General features: G+C 43.9%; 1 protein-coding gene across 10 annotated transcripts in view; it reads right to left on the bottom strand.

Annotated features, from left to right (window-relative positions):
• Positions 1-20,157, bottom strand: part of kcnma1a (potassium large conductance calcium-activated channel, subfamily M, alpha member 1a) — a 1,078,085-nt gene extending 1,057,928 nt beyond the window's left edge. For 7 of the 10 annotated variants that reach the window (XM_072491597.1, XM_072491596.1, XM_072491598.1 and 4 more), the window contains exon 1: positions 19,304-20,156. In XM_072491597.1, the coding sequence (XP_072347698.1) occupies positions 19,304-19,564 (261 nt within the window). In that variant the 5' untranslated portion in view covers positions 19,565-20,156. Of the gene's footprint in view, positions 1-19,303 lie in introns of all 10 variants that reach the window. The other 3 variants (XM_072491599.1, XM_072491594.1, XM_072491595.1) reach the window with 1 other exon arrangement.
• Positions 20,158-20,618: the final 461 nt, after the last annotated feature.

Here is a 20,618-nt window from a genome sequence, read left to right as displayed (position 1 = left end):
GTGCGAGTGGTTAAATTGTGAGGAGAAAGACAGACAGTCCCCAGGATAGTAAATAAGTGTGAGGAGAAAGACAGACAGTCCCCAAACTAGGTAAATGACAGCACATTGGTCAGCCAATCAGGAAGAGTGCAGGAGGATTCCATTCTTACATGGCCCATGTAAGAGTGGGAACAGACCTGAGAAAATTCCCAGTGTAGGTTACAATATTTAACTTTTTCGTATATCCAGACAACACCTACCATTTTCTACAAACACACAAGTGCTACTTTGTTTCACAACACATCCACATTCTCAATAACTTCATTCAGTATACGTAGCCTTCCTATCAATTTCAAAGTGCATTTTTTGATACTGGAAATCATAGGATCATCTATGTCATCCACTGTTTGAAAAGAATAGCCACCAACATAACAGGAGTATTTTTCAATGTTGCCGCCTAGTTATGGTGGCAAAGCGGAGCACCTCCAACAAACCTTTGGCTCTGGAGTCCCAATGGTGGTTATTTATGATCATGTTGTGTTTGAAACGACAATTGCCTGCCAATCAGAAAATATACTTTTTCCACCCAGGGCAAGGTGGAGAGAGTAGGGGTGGGAGAGAGAGAGAGAGAGAGGCACAAAAACAAACTAACAAACACCCACGAGAGACTACGCTTCACTGTCAACGTTGGTAGGGTGTTGAAGGGCAAGTCAATGACTCATCTTCCCATTTCACACATTCCTGGCTGTGAAGGAGGGAAGGATCCTTACGAGTGTCTGAGCGAGATACATTAGACACAAGGATCAGATGAAGTAAAAAAAATGCTGAATGCAATCTAACCTTGAATCTTCATGTGTCAGTTTTGACAGTGAACATCATATAATGGAAGAACAGGCTGTGACTCACTGAGCATCGCCAAGATATTGCCGTTATGAATTCTCAATGTATTTAATCCTCCGAGGAAGATGAATAATGAAAGGTAAACATTCAAGAGAACAGAAACATTCCCCTTGAACCTCAAACAGAAAATCTAGTACATGTTGATGTAACAGCGCAGCCTAATGCGGAGTATATATTGTTGAGACTGCTGTTGGGAACAATTTTCAAAATCAGTTTTTGTTTCAAATTCAGAGTTCAGTAAACAATTTTGTGTGAGAGAATAAAAACAATTGTATTACAAAATTACAGCGTAGATTTTGCCGTTTTTATCAGGCCTGAAACTACATGCACAAAATCTTGGCATAAGCACAACGGAGATGGGTCTAAACAATGAGTCATATTAATGGTGACTCACTTCAACATGTATTGGGAATACAAATGAGGTGATCCAAGGTACCAGCAGTTTCCATGAAACAGTGCTTTGGACCACAACAGGCCCCGAAAAACTTGAAATTTAAATTATAATGAGCAGCTGGTATTTAATAGGCCTCTTCCTATTTAAGATCATAGGTATGGTTAACATAATTAAACGGCATAAAGCATGCTTTTAATAAGGTATTAAAATGGAGAATGATGATTACCAGGAGCTGTATCACCGCAAGTTTATTTCAGTGATAACACTCAGCTGATAACCAGGACCCAACATTTTCAGTACACAACTGTATTTTTATATATTATGGAATATTCTATCTCCAGTCTATTAATGGACTTACTGAAACACATAGATAAATAGCAACATTAATTTTCTATTCACCAAAAATTAATTCGGCTTTGGGTGCATAAATTATCTTAATGTCACAATAATTATGCTCTCCAACATTCCTAGAATTATTTTTCAGATTGTAGGGAAAATGAACTTCCAATTAATATTTTGGCTGTATATTTCAATAACTTAGCATGGGTTTAGTGTTATTTTTAAGATCGTGATAACCATAGTCTTCAATTTCTGTAACTGAAATTACATGCTTTCTTATTAACCCAAGTAGAATTTGGCTAAACCAAATGCAAAGTGAATGTACTGTGCATTAATCATCAATGCCACAAATGCAAGCCACAAGATTCAACACCAACCAGCCTTTTCTGCTCTCACACCGAGCCACAGGAGATACTAAGGCAGATGCCCAAAAGCTTGGTCAAAGAGGTAGGTTTTATTGAGAGGAGAGAGAAATGGAGCAGAAGAGGTCCAGTGAGGGAATTCTTGACCTTAGGTCCTTGGTGGCTGACATTACAAACAGCAATGAGGGAGTGATTGAAATTGGGGGTGTTGAAGAGGAGGCCAGAATTAGATGCAGCCATGAAAGAATTTGAAAAGGAAAATAAGAATTTGAAAACCGAAGGTGTTGCTCAAGCGAAGGTCGGGTCAACAAACCCAGGGATGATGGGGAACAGGTGTTGGTGTAAACTGATGAGCCTAAATTTATAGAGAATCAAAAATGGGAAGCCGACCTATAACGTTTTGCAGTTGTCAAATCAAAAAGCGTGAAGGAGGGTTGAAAATTTACTTTTTTAAAAAATAGTGATTCAACACCCTTCACAACCTCATGACGTCCCGAAATACTTTGGGCGGGATTCTCCGTTTTGCCGGCACCCGGGGGTTTCCCAATGGTGTGGGGCTACCCCACAATGGGAAACCCCATTGACCGGCCGACGTAACGGAGAATCCTACCAGCGGGTCGGGGCAGAAATGTGGCGTGGCGGGGCAGAGAATCCAGTCCTTTACATCCCAAATGAAGTATTTCTGTCATGTAACCATAAGTTCAAAGAAGAACAAGCGCAAACACAATGTATTTTTCTTGGCCAAAGTGGAACATCTCAGTGAAGATGCTGGAAACAGCCAAGGATGGCTCCTCATAGATATCTACTCAAAAATGGTCAGCGCTATTTTCCTTGCTCCAAGCTGCTGTTAACCAGGCCATTCTGTGACAGCTGGCCTCCAGAGAAAGGATATCAGAAGAAGAACCTCGTGCAGTGATGGTCAATCTGGGCTAGTGAGTGGGCCATCTTCATCTCAGCGGGCCACAAGATTAAAATCAGGCTTGTTCACTAGCTTTCACCCCATAAAAAAATAAGTCTTACAACACCAGGTTAAAGTCCAACAGGTTTGTGCAGTGCTCCAAAAACTAGTGATTTGAAACAAACCTGTTGGACTTTAACCTGGTGTTGTAAGACTTCTTACTGTGCTCACCCCAGTCCAACGCCGGCATCTCCACATCATGGCCATAAATAGAGATTAAATACATTTAATACACGCCAAATACTTCATAATGAGTGATAGAAAAAGCATAATTATTTACATACTAATAGAACTACCAACTTCAAATGGTAAAAGCAAAATAAATATTTACGCTTGGATGCAGAGGGGGCTCTCCGTTTTATGCAATCGGCACGCACCTCACTTCACTTATCCTTGCTTTATGTTTGCACTTCAGTCATACCAGTAAGAAAAAAGCTACACAGGTGGAAATCAGCAGAATGTGACAACCCTGCGAATGGGCAACGGTCAACAAAATGTCTCAAGAGCAGCATAGCGGTGCAGTGGTTAGCACTGCTGTCTCACGGTGCCGAAGTCCCAGGTTCGATCCCAGCCCTGGGTCACTGTCTGTGTGGAGCCTGCACATTTTCCCTGTGTTTGCGTGTGTTTCGCCCCCACAACCCAAAGAAGTTCAGCGTAGGTGGATTGGCCACTCTAAATTGCCCCTTAATTGGAAAAAATGAATTGGGTACTCTAAATATATATATTTTTTAAATGCCTCATGAACCGCACTGAGAACCCAGATGGGCTGCACGTCGCACACTGATCGGTGTGGGCTCTTCCAGAACGTTCTGCAAAGAAAGGCAGGCTAGCTCTCAGGTTTTAGTTTCATTTTGGACAGAGCTGAAAAAGGCTTCACATCCTCTCCCCCTGGAAGGGGTGGATTTCTCTCAAACCTGCAGTCGGAGACTCTTTACTCCTCAGCTGAGCTGTAGGCCTTCTCCATGTGACTGCTGATTTCTAAGTTAGTTTAAAGTTGGATCAAGAAGCTGCAGAGTACAAGTCCCGATCTTTTGGATCTGATGGGCCTCTGTCTGAAGGTGCAAAGTAAACACCTTTCTCTTTCTACAGTCAGATTGACTCAAGAAAGTTCAGTCCAGCAGCAGCTGCAGGCAAGGCCAGTGGTTCAACGAACCCCCTTTAAACTCTCATGTGGGGAATTTCCAACTTACCTCAGTGAGGCGGAGGGTTAATCTGGTAGAGACCAGTCAGGCTTGGATTGAACCGAGGGGGGCAATCTTCAGCGTGAAGACCTCGATTGCTATAAGTGAAGGGGACACCCCAGAGGAAATAATAACAATAACAATTATTGGTGTCACACATAAGCTTACATTAACACTGCAATGAAGTTACTGAGAAAATCCACGAGTCGCCACATTACGGTGCCTGTTCGGGCACAGAGGGAGAATTCAGAATGTCCAATTCACTTAACAAGTCCCAACGGTTTTGGGACTTCTGGGAGGAAACCAGAGCACCCGGAGGAAACCCATGTACACAGAGAACGAGCAGACTCCGCACAGACAGTGACCCAAGTTGGGAATCCCAGGTCCCTGGCACTGTGAAGCAACAATGCTAAACACTGTGCTACCGTACCACCCCGACATCCTGAAGTTCTAACTGAAGTCATATACTGAAAGATCAAATTGGCTAGCTGTAAGAAGACAAAGGATGGTGGTTGATGGGAAATGTTCAGAATGGAGTCCAGTTACTAGTGGTGTACCACAAGGATCTGTTTTGGGGCCACTGCTGTTTGTCATTTTTATAAATGACCTGGAGGAGGACGTAAAAGGATGGGTGAGTAAATTTGCAGATGACACTAAAGTCGGTGGAGTTGTGGACAGTGCGGAAGGATGTTACAAGTTACAGAAGGGCATAGATAAGCTGCAGCGCTGGGCTGAGGGGTGGCAAATGGAGTTTAATGCAGAAAAGTGTGAGGTGATTCATTTTGGAAGGAATAACAGGAAGACAGAGTACTGGGCTAATGGTAAGATTCTTGGCAGTGTGGATGAGCAGAGAGATCTCAGTGTCCATGTACCTAGATCCCTGAAAGTTGACACCCAGGTTGAGAGGGTTGTTAAGAAGGCGTATGGTGTGTTACCTTTTATTGGCAAAAGGGATTGAGTTTCGGAGCCATGAGGTCATGTTGCAGCTGTACAACACTCTGGTGCGGCCGCATTTGGAATATTGCGTGCAATTCTGGTCGCCGCATTATAGGAAGGATGTGGAAGCATTGGAAAGGGTGCAGAGGAGATTTACCAGAATGTTGCCTGGTATGGAGGGAAGATCTTATGAGGAAAGGCTGAGGGACTTGAGGCTGTTTTCATTAGAGAGAAGAAGGTTAAGAGGTGACTTAATTGAGGCATACAAGATGATCAGAGGATTGGATAGGGTGGACAGTGTGAGCCTTTTTCCTCGGATGGTGATGTCTAGCACGAGGGGACATGCTTTAAATTGAGGGGAGATAGATATAGGACAGATGTCAGAGGTAGGTTCTTTACTCAGAGAGTAGTAAGGGCGTGGAATGCCCTGCCTGCAACAGTAGTGGACTCGCCAACACGAAGGGCATTCAAATGGTCATTGGATAGACATATGGACGATAAGGGAATAGTGTAGATGGGCTTTAGAGTGGTTTCACAGGTCGGCGCAACATCGAGGGCCGAAGGGCCTGTACTGCGCTGTAATGTTCTATGTTCTATAACCGACGGTTTTCAACACCTCGCTACCTACAAGAACCGAAACTCAGCAATGAAGATCCTCAAATCTCTCGTACCCAGTTTGATCACCATTATTTTGATCCAACCCTAACCCCCTGTCTTTCGTTGTCTGGGTGCAGGGTGGTACAGGGTTTGGGGAATAATTAGATGAGCAGACCATTGGTTCTATTATCGTCAATACACGTTTAACACGTCTCATTGTAAATTAACAGTTTTTTTGTGTTTTACTTACAAATCTGATGACTAAGTCACTGAGGCAGTCAAGGATCTCAGGAAAATATACAAATTAATTCACTTCTGTTGGGTCTCTGGGGCCTGTGGGGCTGGAATTGACCGTGCACTAGCCCAGACTGTCGTAACAGCTGGTACTCTCTAATTCTGTGAAATACACAGGATAGAAAATCAAGTCTAAGTTGTACATTGTTTTGCAATTAAGTGCTTCTGCTCCTCATATCCTGACACAGAAAATAAAAATCTAACCCTTTTTGGGCAGCATGGTGGCAGAGTGGTTAGAACTGCTGCCTCCACAGCAAGCATTCAATACAGATCAAAATAAAAAATGTTTTGAAGTGCGCAAGTCCTTTCAGAATCACTGTGGGTTTCGGATTCAAAAATCGACGTTTGGATAAATTAGACAGGCTAAGCAGCTGCCGAACCCATCGTGTACACTATTCAGATGGCACATTAGATTTTTTTACTTTTGCCAGTTAGCTGTCTCACTGTAACCTGAATTAACAGTTCGTAGAGTGAAGAGCCACAGCTCACCAGCCATGAATGATTCATTTTGAGTCAATTTTCACAAAGGCAATAAACACTGCAAACATCTCAAAACGTCACTTTTGGGTAATTCAGGATGACTTTTAGGAGCAATAAAAAAAACACAAACTGTGTTCAAGTATTATCTCCACTTATTTATTATACACACGGATGTATGAATCAGATTGAGCTTACTTTCTAAAAGTACATACCCTAATGAATACTTCCTAGATTATTTTGTGCTCAATGATAAACCTCATTCCCAATTTGTCTCAAGGGCATTTCCTGGCCATGTGATTTTGAATAGAATCTTGCAGGTCTACTCTCAAATCATGAGCTACTGAGAAAATGCATCAAAGGTTCAGCTGAGATGGTCATTTTTCTAATATTGATCATTTATCAAGTGACCGGTGTCCACTTCTGACAAGAGTAGGTATCTCCAACAACAGCACCTTGCTTCTGATCAAACACTACAGATGCTGACGAAAAACTCAACTCCCAAATTGTTTCTTATTTTCTGACCAACATTCAATTGCCATCCCCAAGGAAAAAATTGATTATATCCCAAGCTCCTTCCAATACAACCTGCATGGTGTGTTGCCCGAGAACAGGCTCCAGAGAAACCCTATTGTCCTTCCTCCCACCTCAACAGAGCTAAACGAGGCAAACGAGAGGTTAGTTTAGTAGGCCACAGATGAGTCAGAATAGAGTAGATGAAAGAAAACCTGTTTATTGCGAAGCAATTATAATTACAATGTACATCAGATCCCAGCAGGGTATGTTGGTTAAATACCTGGCCAACTTGTAGAACTAAATCATGAATGTCCTCGGGCTCCCCATCCCCTTAGTGGGAGAGCTTGTACTTGGTGAGACTCGCAGGGAGACTGATTGCTCCAACCCCGTAGGTCTCATGTGGGTTATAAAAGCTGTCTTTTTTTGTCAAGGGGCTGGGATGATCAAAGGAGATGGACACACACTGGTCTCCGAAAAGCATGGAAGGGTTGTACAGCCAGCAAACCTACTCGTCTCACTAACTGGATCTGTTTCCTATATAATGGTCTCTACTCTAGCCACATAATCCACTAGAGACATCCTTTATAAATATTCCGATTCTCAAATTAATATTCATGCCTCCTTACAGCTCAGCTTGAATTCTAGCTCGCTATATCCAGAGCACCATGCTAACACCCCAACAATTCAGGAATTTGATCCCAGTTTAGCCACAATTACAGTTTAGTCTGTATTACTCCTGGGTCTAACTTGGGTCAGCTCATCGTGGACAACTTTTCAAAGTTTATGTTATGGCCACAGAAAGCAATTAATTGAAAGTGGTAGGTATGCAGGTAAAGTATCAGCATGGCATTGCTGATAATACAATTAGAAAATAATTACAAATTATGTACCTGCTGTCAAAGAAATTGAACATATTGATCACCAATGTTGAAAAACGTTGTGACATCTTTTGGACTTGAACAGCCAAGTGCAAATCATTAGTACCAACAAGATCCTAACTTCAAGCCTCCAAGGAGCTGACTGGAGCTCCTGAAAATTGACAGACTTGACTGGCATTCCTAATTTCCATTTTGATCCACAAGAGATTGATCAGTACATCAACCCACTGATCACCTTTGTTCCAAATTCCTTAATACACAAATTTATCAATCCTGAAAGCTTCAATTAACCCCCAGTGTCCCAATTCCATTGGAACAACTAAGTTCCAGGTTTCTAACCACTATGTGAAAAAGTGCTTCTCCATTTCATGCCTGAACAACCTAGCTCTATTTTATTATACTCGGTGTTTCAGGATTATATGACCAGAAAAGTCTATTAATTATGAATTGTGTTTAATTGCATGCAGGTGGAGGGCATTAATTCAAATGACCACAAGACATTTTCTGAAAACGGTGGGTGTTGAGTTGGCAGGTATATGTTTTTAATATTTCATTCTGTCAACAAGTGCAAGGCAGAGTAAAGATTGGCTCCAGTATCATCCTTAACCAAAAGGTTTTCTGGAGTTTAACATCTTTATCCTATTGAATTGCTTTCCAATTTTAAACAGCTCTATTATATGGCAAATCAATCTTTTGTACTCACAAGGAATACAAGCCAGGTTTAGGATACTTGCCCTAATGACGCACCCTTTAAGCCCTGGTATCATTCTACCCAAACCCAATATGTTTTTCTGATGTGAAGTGCACAGAACTGAATGCAGAACTCCAGATGGAATCTAAACGGAAACGTCATTTCCTTCCCTTGGCATTCCAGCCTGCTTGAGGAAAAGGGCGATGTTTACATTAGCCTATGATTGTGTTTTTTTGTATCTTTCTCCACATGTTCTTGCTTTCAACACTCAAATGGCCAGTGAGGGCATACTGGCAAGCAGTGGGATACTTACACCAGGCCAGACACTCATCAACCAATTACTAGTAAACCGGGGCAGGTGGGTAAGTGGGCAGAGGAGAAGGGAGAGGGGAGCCAGGGAATGCCAGTTAGGCACTTGTTAGGTGGAGAGTTCAACAGGGTGGTCATTTAGCATTAAGGTTGCAGTGGAATGGATTTAATGAAAACCTGCTGGGAAATTACAACAACTGAATTACTGCAGTCAGAATACTCAGAACTACATATCAGAGGCTTGGCCAGCACAGGCACATTTTCAATCAAAAGAAAACAGGCACTCCCAAGACTGGCTGTGTTTCCTTTCTATCCGATGTCGTTCCAATTGAAACACAAGTTTAACATTCAAAAGATGAAAACAAACAAAATGTTACTGTTTAGTTTTGAAAACAAAAACCAAATCCCTTTCACCCACTTCAATTTTGCATCTATTTCCAACTGGTTCTTCCTAGTCTATCTAAATAAAACTATTAGGTTAGCTACACAAAACTTTAAATGTTATTTGTTAATGAAATAAACATATCCATTGACAGTACGTGATATTTGAGACATGGTGTCGATCAGGATTGCAGCCTTGTGTGAAAATGAACGAGCTGATACAGTGACTGAGAAACCACAAGAGCCAAAATCACCACAGCAAGAGTCACACATGAAATTATGTTAGCATCTTCCCCCTGACCCCATGCACATCTGAATTGGCGCACATAGTCCAAAATCTTGAGCATGGGTCGATTGTCTGTGCTACCAAAGAACAAATGCACCATAGTCAAACAGCACAAAAAATAAACACGATGTACAACTTATACTGGAGTTGTAGCAGAATTTCAAACAATTATGGAGAATTTCAATAAAAGCACTCATACAGACACCGAGACATTACACTCAATGAGCATGATCAGCACTATCGCATTTATGTTGATGTCACAGACTTTAGATTTAAATGGATAAAGGTTAACATGCATATACTTTTGTTGCAACATCAGATAACAAGATAAACAGCAAGACTGAAATTCAAGCAGTCTATGATTTGTATCTTACAAATCCATCATCAGTGCCTGGATTCATTCCCTGGTAGTTGGTACCGTCTTTTTCTTTTAAGTGGCAGGAGGAAGAGCTCGGATTCTAAAAGTTTACCTTTCAAATCCTCCAAGCATCCCACGTTTCCTCACAGCCAAAGAATTATTTTAGAGGGGTTTTCTACTGTTGCAAAGGAGGAAGAATGGCAGACAAATTGCACACAGCAAGCTCCCACAAACATTAATGTGACAATTACCCGGACAACCTGGTTTTGGTGGTGGAGTTGGGAGTGATAAATGGAGGTCAGGAAACTAGGACCACCCTTTGCACCTCCTTCCATAGGATCCCCAATGTCAAAAAACATTGGGTAGGTTTCTCCGTCCGGCCGCAACCGTTTTCACCCCACCGTCAGCGGAATCCTCCGTCCCGGCAGCCGACCAATGCGATTTTCCCACTGTGAGCACCCCTACGCCGTTGGAAAATTCACGGGCGCGAGTGCACTGCCGAAGCGGAGGGTCCCGCCAGAGAATCCAGCCCATTGATTTGATGTCTCACCCAACTAACAGCTGGAACATCCAACAGTGCAGCTGTTAGCCAAGAAAGCGACTTTATTAGTTCTATTAGCCTACAGAAATTGGTTTCTTCATAACTAAAAGGTTTTATAAATTGCCTATTAATACACCCATGTTCAAAAAAAGGTTAATTTTAAGAATCTTTTTGAAGGCCGTTAACAGAGAGAATTTGTGGAAACGAGCATTGGTTATTAATTCGATACAAGCACGTGGCCAGCTTCCAGTGTGATGTTTTATAAACCAGTGCAAAAATATCGTGCAAACTTCATTTGCGCTGGACATGTTTTGCACTTTAAATTCCATTTTTTCCAGTTGGTTTGGTTGAACTGTGCTGGAAATACTCATGCAACCTTACAGAAACTCCAGCATGGTGGAAATTGGACTTGGACCAAAAACCTTGTGACTCAGAAACCGGAGTATCATTTGGGAGACCATGGTCTCTTGCCGGAGCTGAATTGCACGTAATTTGCACTCAGGGAGTGATTCCCAATTCTTAGCTAAGCAAATTTCTACATGGTGATGATTGAGAAGGATTCGCTAGGGAATCCGGTTAATGGGCCGCCATCTGAGCAGGCAGCCCGCTAGCCAGGTCCTGTGAACTGGCCACTCTTTTTCTCTTCTTCACCCCGCCCCACACATTGTAATTCAGCCCCCCCACTCCCCGCATCATGATTCAGCCCACCCCCGGATTTCCTGCCCCACCCCTTCCCCTCCCATTAGGGGGGTGATTCGGAGTAACTCTGAAGTACTCTAATTGCAATGTTTAGAAACATCACCTTTGATTGACAGGTTCGCCCCCAATTCAAACAGAATTAAGTGCTTTCCAATCGCCTCCCTTCATGCTGGACTGATTTTTGAAGTGGTCAGCAGGAAATTGAGAGCAATTGTTTGAAGTGGGTAATGCTTATAAACATTGTGGTTAGAGTGGGGAGCTGTCAATCACAGCCTAGTAAGGAAAATGAATGAATGAATGGCTTGCAGCTCAAGGATCGGAGGGAGGTTAAGCACAGCTGACTGGTCTTCTCTTTCCAGGATTGACATGGTGCTTCCTGTGTCTGTGCCAGCAGGTGTATTGCCCAGGTGAGGTTTACAACAGTAATTTTTCATTTCCACTGCCTCTATCTGGGCTGATCCCAGAGGGCAGCATGGTGGTTAGCACAATTGCTTCACAGCTCCAGGGTCCCAGGTTCGATTCCCAGCTTGGGTCACTGTCTGTGCGGAGTCTGCACGTTCTCCCAGTGTGTGCGTGGGTTTCCTCCGGGTGCTCCGGTTTCCTCCCACAGTCCAAAGATGTGCAGGTTAGGTGGATTGGCCATGATAAATTGCCCTTAGTGTTGGGTGGGGTTACTGGGTTATGGGGATAGGGTGGAGGTGTGGGCTTGGGTAGGGTGCTCTTTCAAAGAGCCAGTGCAGACTCGATGGGCCGAATGGCCTCGTTCTGCACTGTAAATTCTATGATTCCAGACATGGGTCTCTTTATTTTGGGGGGGGCACCTCAGATGGACTTTGGGGGCAACTCCTTAATGAGTTATCCCTTGACCTACCACGAGGTTCACCACATCAGGGCCTCCCTGGTCCATACCTGTAGTCATTCTCACCCAATTGACTCCCAGCCAGAGGACTGGAGAATCACCCAGGCCCAGAGGACTGGAGAATCACCCAGGCCCAGAGGACTGGAGAATCACCCAGGCCCAGGTGCCTCGTCCGCTAAGTGGATACAAATGCAAAGACCTCTTTGCATCCTCCTGCTGGCGCAGGGCACAAACCTCAATCCCGTCACCAGCTGGGGGCCGGGGCATCAGAAACGGATCGGCGGCCGATCCCATTTTCTCCCAGATGCTGGAGTCCCACTTCAGCAGGAACTCCGATACCGGCAGAGCGCGAGTTGGAGATTTCCGCCCAAAGTGTTTATTATTAGGATTGTAAAATCTTCAGTCTGTTTACGTGCTAGTAGAGGCTGTCGATGACTTCCAGTGTAACCAGTGTCCTTGATTTATGGGTCTTCACAAAAAAAGATACAAGCATATTATGGTATCTTTACTGTGTTGATGACTAAGCTGCCATCGATTCAAAGTGAACTCTGCTTCATAGACAGTGAATAAATCAAACATTCATAGACAATGAACAAATCATACAATACAACGCATCAAAATTAGTATGCGTGTGTGGTGGGGGGGGGGGGGGAGCAATTTATTTTGCATTCATCTTGAAGTAGTCATTCTTTGATATTCAGAACAATGAATTAGAACACATAGAATGTTGTCAAAGTGACCCAAATGACATTGCTAACAAATACATGAACACAGTCATGCAACCTGTTCTTTCAGTCCTGTGTGAAGCAGCACAGAGCAGCAGTACTACCCTTGGGCACTGAGCACCATTTTTTGAAATCCACACAGGAACCAGAAATATAAGTACAGGCAACAAAGCAACTGAGTCACTCTTGGTTCTCAACTTTCAGAAAAATCCTTATTACCTATGATCTTCATAATACATATTTGGTGTCTTGCTGCTCAAGGAAATTCACTTTCAAAAGGACCTGGTTTAAAGATGTACGATTTATTGGCATAATCAATTACAATAATTGTTCCATAACCTGACACAAAATATAAAACGTAATGGGCCAGGGCCAGATCTTCATCTTACTGGCACCTCGAGAGCTTTTCCCCCTCAAGGTATGGATTAATTCCAAAATACAGTTTCATGGGTGGCAGCGATCATCTGACGCCTCGCTCCAACCTGTGAGCCTGCAGAACAAGACTAGGACTTCCTTCACCAGTGTGGTTGGCAGCTTTAAGTGTGGTCAGGGCTGGTCCCCTGCTGAATTTCCCTTGATCAAGCCCATTCACGTTAATTTCTAGCAGTATTTCCAATTGTGCCGAGGAGCTCAGCACTGAGGCGAGCATCATGATCACTGCATCAGCTTAAAGGGTCAATCATAGCAACTTAATCTGCTGGAGAATATTAATAAAGCAGGTGAAAGTCTTCATTAATATTTACACCATCCATTGTTTCCTGGTAGCACATCACTGAGCAAAACTAACTGGCTGCTGCATATAGGTGTCAGCAGTTTCGAACATGACGGAGGTAGTTAACAACAGGCAATGTGATGTATTTCAATTTGATGCCCTCCACTTGTTGCACTGAGACCAGGAAATGGGCACAAAGCGGAAAATCTAGCTGTAAGTGTAGCCGAGTACTAACTTCTAAGGAGGGCAACTCAGCGGGGGCCGGATTCTGCCCCCACACAAAGTAACACATACAACTTCCATGGGGGGGGGGGGGGGGGGGGGGGGGTCAGTGAATTGGGATCGGAAGCATGAACCGGAGCAGGTTTATTTTTTCCCCTTTCAAACGTCAGTGACCCTGCAGCAGCCCACTGTCGTCCTGGCTTAAAACAACTTCACAGCGTAAACCAGACAGAATCTAGGGCAGATCTTATTCCAAATGTCTCAGCAGCCCCCTGGGTCCTGTGTTTACTCACTGAACCATCAATAGACTGCATATTGAATTATTCATAGATACATTTTGCAATAATAGAAATTATAAAAATATTTAGATCAGTCTTAAATGGTCGAGGTAAAGAATATTTGAAGTGCATTCTTTTTTAAAAAATATCAATTTAGAGCACCCAATTCTTTTTGCTCCAATTAAGCATGGTCAATTCATCTGCCCTGCACTTCTTTTTGGATTGTGGGGGTGAGACCCACGCAAACACGGGAAGAATGGGCAAACTCCACACGGACAGTGACCTGGGGCTGGGATCGAACCCGGGTCCTTGTCACCGTGAGGCAGCAGTGCTAACCACTGCACCACCCCCTGTTGAAGTGCACTCTTGTCCCGCTGGCGTAAGAGAGTGAATTACAGTGACAGCTTATCAGATTCCATGCTCTTATTTCCGTGACTTACAGCCTTGCATAACCTAACAAAAAAAATGCACGTTTACACATCCTTATGTTGATGCTTTTGTTTATCGATACAAATCATCGTGAAGGTCATACTAGAGATACTCCGACATGTTAGCTCAAACTGTCCAGATTTGTTATCAAGTCCATATCATGAAACCTTAAAAACTTGTCCTGGGTTTTATCACCGGAACAATATTCAATGTTTAACTTTTAGCAGTGGATTCACAAATAAATAAATGAACAAACAAATCTTTCTTTTAAATATTTATTTGCAGTTGGGAGCTTGGCTAGAGCAGTGGTTACAACAAAACAAAAAAAATTCTACATACTATAATACCTCAAGGTGATTCACAGTTGTAATCAGACAAAACTGAATACAGTCAGTCAAAAAGGGGGGAAATTAGAAGGGTAATCAAAATCTTAGTCAAAAGAAATGGTGAAGAACGACATGGAGGGATAAGGTTAACACACCATCTTTTTACCTCCAAAATCTGGTGTGGTTTGCCAGACGATTCAAAAACTGATGTCTTCTTCCTAGAGTATCAAAGCAAGGTGAACTTGAAGAGTCACAATGCAACTCCCCAATGGTCAAGCCCCATGGCACAAAGGTCCATGCAGACAGAACGAAATAATAACTAGAGACAAATGGAAATGTTACAAGGAGTTAAAGAATGTGAGTTAAGCATATTATTGGGGTGGTGTAGGAAGGGCTTTATCCCCCATCTAACCAGAGATAGATTTACATAAATGGTTCAATGGTGATACTGGTTACTAATGTGGAAGGGGGAGAAAGTGGCGGTGGTAGTAATGTCGCTGGACTAGTAATCTAGAGGCCCAGGCTAATGTTCTGGGGACAAGTCCCACCATGACAGCTGGTGGAATTTGAATTCATTAATAAATCTGGAATTGAAAGAAGCTAGTTTCAAATACGATCACCATGAAACCACTATTGATTGACGCAAAAAAAACATCTGGTTCACTCTTTCTTTCGGGAAGGAAATCTGCCATCCTTACTTGGTCTGGTCTTCATGTGCCTCCAGATCCACAGCAATGTGGTAGACTCTGAAAGGGTGCGTCTAGCCTTGGCAATTAGGGATGGGGAACAAAAGCTCACCTCGCCAGCAAAGCTCATATCCCATGACTTTTTTTTTTAAAAACTTCCTCAGCAGCAGCAAAGCCAATTTTTAAGAACAGAAAATAATCTTTTCAAGCTACGTTCATTTCCTGGCCAGGAGCTTGGTAGGTAGTTCACTTTGAAAGCTCCCTCCACCAACAAACAATGCGTCAAATTTAAATCAGATATTAAACTGATAAGTAATTAACCCATAAATTTAATTATGCTTATTGATTAACTCCAGAAAAAATTGCAGGAGCCTTAGCATATAGAATCATAGAATTTACAGTGCAGAAGGAGGCCATTCGACCCATCGAGTTTTCACCGGCTCCTGAAAGGGAACCCTACCCAAGTCCACACCTCCACCCTATCCCCGTAACCCAGCAACCCGACCTAACTTTACAGGGCAATTTAGCATGGCCAATCCATCTAACCCGCACATCTTTGGACTGTGGGAGGAAACCGGAACTCCCGGAGGAAACCCACGCAGATACGGGAAGAATGCACAGAGAGTGACCGAAGCCGGGAATCGAACCCGGGTCCCTGCCACTGTGAAGCAACAGTGCTGCCGTGCCACCTTTAACGGTTTGTATTTGATAACAGCTCTGAACTCACTGGAAAAGGCAATGCCTACTGATATGGGGCTGATTTAGCACAGGGCTAAATCGCTGGCTTTCAAAGCAGACCAAGGTAGGCCAGCAGCACGGTTCAATTCCTGTACCAGCCTTCCTGAACAGGTGCCGGAATGTGGCGAGTAAGGGCTTTTCACAGTAACTTCATTTGAAGCCTACTTGTGACAATAAGCGATTTTCATTTCATTTAGACAAACACAATAATCAAAATTGGCACATAAGAACCAGTTACGGTAACAGTAGTTTTAGTTGCGATCTCCAAAGTTTGAGAAGTCCTGGTTCTTCCTCAAATACCAATATTTAATATCACCAAGGGAGCAGTCAGCCAGGGTTTCACTTTAGCATTTCAAAAACAAAGTGTCTCTGATGTTCAGCATCACCACAACACTAAAACTTCAGTAGAGAACAAACTCAGGTCTTGGGAGGGGGGCTCAAACCCACAACCTACTGTTGATAGTAACCTCACCATCAATCTCGCAGAGTTAACTTTGCACGGTAATTTCAAGATCAATGTGTTGTTTTGTTTCCGTAATGCAATTGTGATTTCATACATTGTGTTGCACTTTCAAAACAATGAGGCTATTGCAATGCCATACATTTGTTTGTTTTTAAAGTGTTACATACAATGAGGTTATAAGAAAGGATATAAACATAAACAGCAGGAGTAAACAAGTGCAAAATCGATTCCCCCCAGCCTAAACACTAACCGTACTTTGACTGTCACACAGTCCAGTGTTCCTTTAGTGATCAAAGTATTCCCACTACATCTCTTTACAGGGCGAGGCTCCATTTAGTATCCTTTTCAAATATATTTTTCGCTAGTCTATTTTTAATGGGCTGCAAGGTTAGTCTTCTAATGGTACCTTGCAAATGTGGAAATGCTAACTTGGTGTTGTATTTCAATGCCGCTTATATTTTTAAAATCGTAACACCAGGAGGAACTCTCCCAATCTTCTGGCTGGGCAGTTTTGATGGAAGATCATTGACCGGAAACGTTTCTCTCTCCAGAGATGCTATCTGACCTGCTGAGTACTTCCCGTTTTTATTTCAGATTCCCAGCATCTGCAGTATTTTGCTTTTGTTTGGGCAGCTTTGAATCACACATACACCTGCTCCACTCCATTCCCGATCTGTGTCAAGTAGTGAGGGGCTCAGAGACTGACTCAATGAGCTCACCGTCCTCTATTCTTCATTCTACCACCGGTACTGGCTACTCCAGGTAAGACTTAGAACTGCAGTTTATTAAATGCTTTATTTTTAAAAACTGGACAAAGATACTCTCTTCGCGGCAGAGGTCAAGTTTTGACTGTTTCTGGTGAAAGCAATGACTTCTGGCAAAAGCTTTACACCTGCACAAAATACTACAAATTAATTGTTACTTTCTTTGGAGAGCCATGGTCAAAAAGGGAATGAAATTTAACTCAAATGGTGCAGGAAAAAATGCTCACCCACAACACCATGAAAGGGTTGGCAAACCAGGAGAGCGACCCTCCTGTAATTAAACCTAGCAAGCTTGTCACCTGCAGCTGAAGTACCAAAGCTGCAATGCACAAATCTCATTTTATATCACTTCATGTCTGGCTGCCATCATATTCTCAAGTGAGTGGGAATATGACTATATTCACCCAGAGAAAGAAATGGAGGCTTAGCATTGCCATTGAAAGGGTGCAGGATTCTACAAGGGGATTCTATGTTTGGAGGTTGACACGCGTCACCTCGGAGACCCTCCAACAATAATCTGTGGCTTCACTCTTCAGAATAGGAAAGAGAAGGACAAACAATCTGTTGAGCATCCAAATTGAAGCTTTCTCCCTTAAATCTTTTCACCAAATGAATCCCAGACATTAAACGACTACCAATGCATTGATCAAGTCCTGCCAATCCTCAGTACAAGACCCACAAGTGGATTATTTCAGCACAAGTGGAATCTTAGTAAAATCCAAATCCAAACTATATAGGTTGGCATATGAATCCTTGCTGATCGTTAGCAAATTTTAAAATCGGCGCAATAATTTATTTTTAAAATGCACATGCAGTTATTTAGCAACATTAAAATCCTGTGCGGGGGAAGTCAACCTCTAAAATAAGCACCAATGTTGGTTATATTCACGACTCCTAGTGGATAGCAGAAGCATTTTTTCCATGTCTATTTCTCCCTCAGAAACTAGATGGGAAAGAGGAATAAAACAAGTGCAACCTGTTCAATGCAGAGAGAGGGATACACACACAGGGAAGACTCCCCAGCTGAATTTTAAAAACAGTTAATTAAGTGCAGAGTTTAAAATGAGATTGATATTATTGAGTGCGAGGAAGGAGTGAGTGAGTGAGTGCGGAGGAGTGAGTGAGTGAGTGCGGAGGAGTGAGTGAGTGAGTGGGGAGGAAGGAGGCAGTGAGTGGGGAGGAAGGAGGCAGTGAGTGGGGAGGAAGGAGGCAGTGAGTGGGGAGGAAGGAGGCAGTGAGTGGGGAGGAAGGAGGCAGTGAGTGGGGAGGAAGGAGGCAGTGAGTGGGGAGGAAGGAGGCAGTGAGTGGGGAGGAAGGAGGCAGTGAGTGGGGAGGAAGGAGGCAGTGAGTGGGGAGGAAGGAGGCAGTGAGTGGGGAGGAAGGAGGCAGTGAGAGAGTGAGTAAGGAGGGAGAGAGTGAGTAAGGAGGGAGAGAGTGAGTAAGGAGGGAGAGAGTGAGTAAGGAGGGAGAGAGTGAGTAAGGAGGGAGAGAGTGAGTAAGGAGGGAGAGAGTGAGTAAGGAGGGAGAGAGTGAGTAAGGAGGGAGAGAGTGAGTAAGGAGGGAGAGAGGGAGAGAGTGAGTAAGGAGGGAGGGAGGGAGAGAGTGAGTAAGGAGAGTAAGGCGGGAGAGAGTGAGTAAGGCGGGAGAGAGTGAGTAAGGAGGGAGAGAGTGAGTAAGGAGGGAGAGAGTGAGTAAGGAGGGAGAGAGTGAGTAAGGAGGGAGAGAGTGAGTAAGGAGGGAGAGAGTGAGTAAGGAGGGAGTGTGTGAGTAAGGAGGGAGAGAGTGAGTAAGGTGGGAGAGAGTGTGTGAGGAGGGAGAGTGAGTGAGTGAGGAGGGAGAGTGAGTGAGTGAGGAGGGAGAGTGAGTGAGTGAGGAGGGAGAGTGAGTGAGTAAGGAGGGAGTGTGTGAGTGGAGTGAGTGAGTGAATGAGTGAGTAAGGAGTGAGTGAGTGAGTGAAGAGTGAATGAGTGAGTGTAAAGAGGGAAAGAGTAGAGTTACCCTACCTCCCCCACCCCAACCCTTTACCTTGCTCTTGAGGCCGCAGTGGCAGCAGACAGCCCACAGGTAGTGGACGGTCCTCCACAGGAGGATGATGAAGAGGCCGCCGAAGAAGGTGACCATGGAGGAGGCCAGGAAGGCCCACCACATGCGCTGGTCGTTGCTGTCGCAGATCGCCTCGGCGTCGATGGGGATGATGACAGGATCCATCTTCAGCAGGGCCGCCGGGAGCCGGCGGGTGGAGGTGGTGATGGAGGAGGAGGAGGAGGAGGCGTTGCCCCGGGCCATGGTTCAGCAGCGGGGGCAGCGGGAGAGGCGGCAGCGGGGGAGGAGGAGGAGGCCGCCCTCCGCCAGGCCCGGAGCCGCCATGGCAACCGGCAGCTGAATGTCTGTCAGAGAGAGAGAGAGGAGCTGCTCCTCAGAAAACACCCTCACTCCTCAAAAAAAACACCCTCACTCTCCTCACAACAACTGACGCACGGATAAATTAATAATCCCCACAGCAAATTCCCTTCAGTCAGCTTTATAATCCTGGAGGAGGAGGGGGGAGACTGCTTTCCAGAGAGAGAGAAAATAATATATATTTATAGACAGCGGTGGCTGGATCTTCTTTCTTTTCCTCTCTTGTCAAATGTGATCCTAATGCTGCTGCTCTCGCCTCTTCCCTTCATCGTCGGGAGGGATTCCAGTCACACACACACCGAATATCACAGGTGGATTTCTTAACTCTTCTCCTCCCCCTCCTCCTCTTGTTGTTCAGAAGGAAATGTTTTTTCCACTGGAGAAGGTGATGGAGCCAGGAGATGGGTTTGGTCCCCCCCGACCGCTCCCTCCGGCAGACCCGCTCACACTGACTGCTGCTGCTGACTGAGTGAAAGAGGAGCAGCACTTTCAGCACTGGTACAGACAGCTCCCAGCACAGCACTCTCTCTCTCTCTGCTGATTGCATTAATCACCTCCTTATCCCCCTCCCCCCGTCCCCTTCACTCAATTCGGTTTCCTCAACTCAATCATTTTACTATTTTTAAAATACCTCTTCCCCCCCCCCCCCCCACACACACACAATTCTATTTCCACAACTCAATCATTCTCATTTTTAAAATACCTCCCTCCCCTTCACTCAATTCTATTTCCACATCTCAATCATTAACATTTTAAAAATACCTCCCCCCATCCCCTTCACTCAATTCCATTTCCTCAACTCAATCATTATTTTTTTTTAAATATCTCCCCCATCCCTTTCATTCAATTCTATGGTTTTAACCCCCACCTCCTTTACTCAATTATTATTACTTTTAACATATCTCTCCATCCCCTTCTACTCAACTCAATCATTAACTAT

Source organism: Scyliorhinus torazame, chromosome 28 (assembly GCF_047496885.1).
Source record: "Scyliorhinus torazame isolate Kashiwa2021f chromosome 28, sScyTor2.1, whole genome shotgun sequence".
In the NCBI taxonomy this organism is placed as follows: Eukaryota; Metazoa; Chordata; class Chondrichthyes; order Carcharhiniformes; family Scyliorhinidae; genus Scyliorhinus; species Scyliorhinus torazame.
Note: the sequence above shows the minus strand (reverse complement) of the source record. Positions and strands in the feature narration are given on the sequence as shown.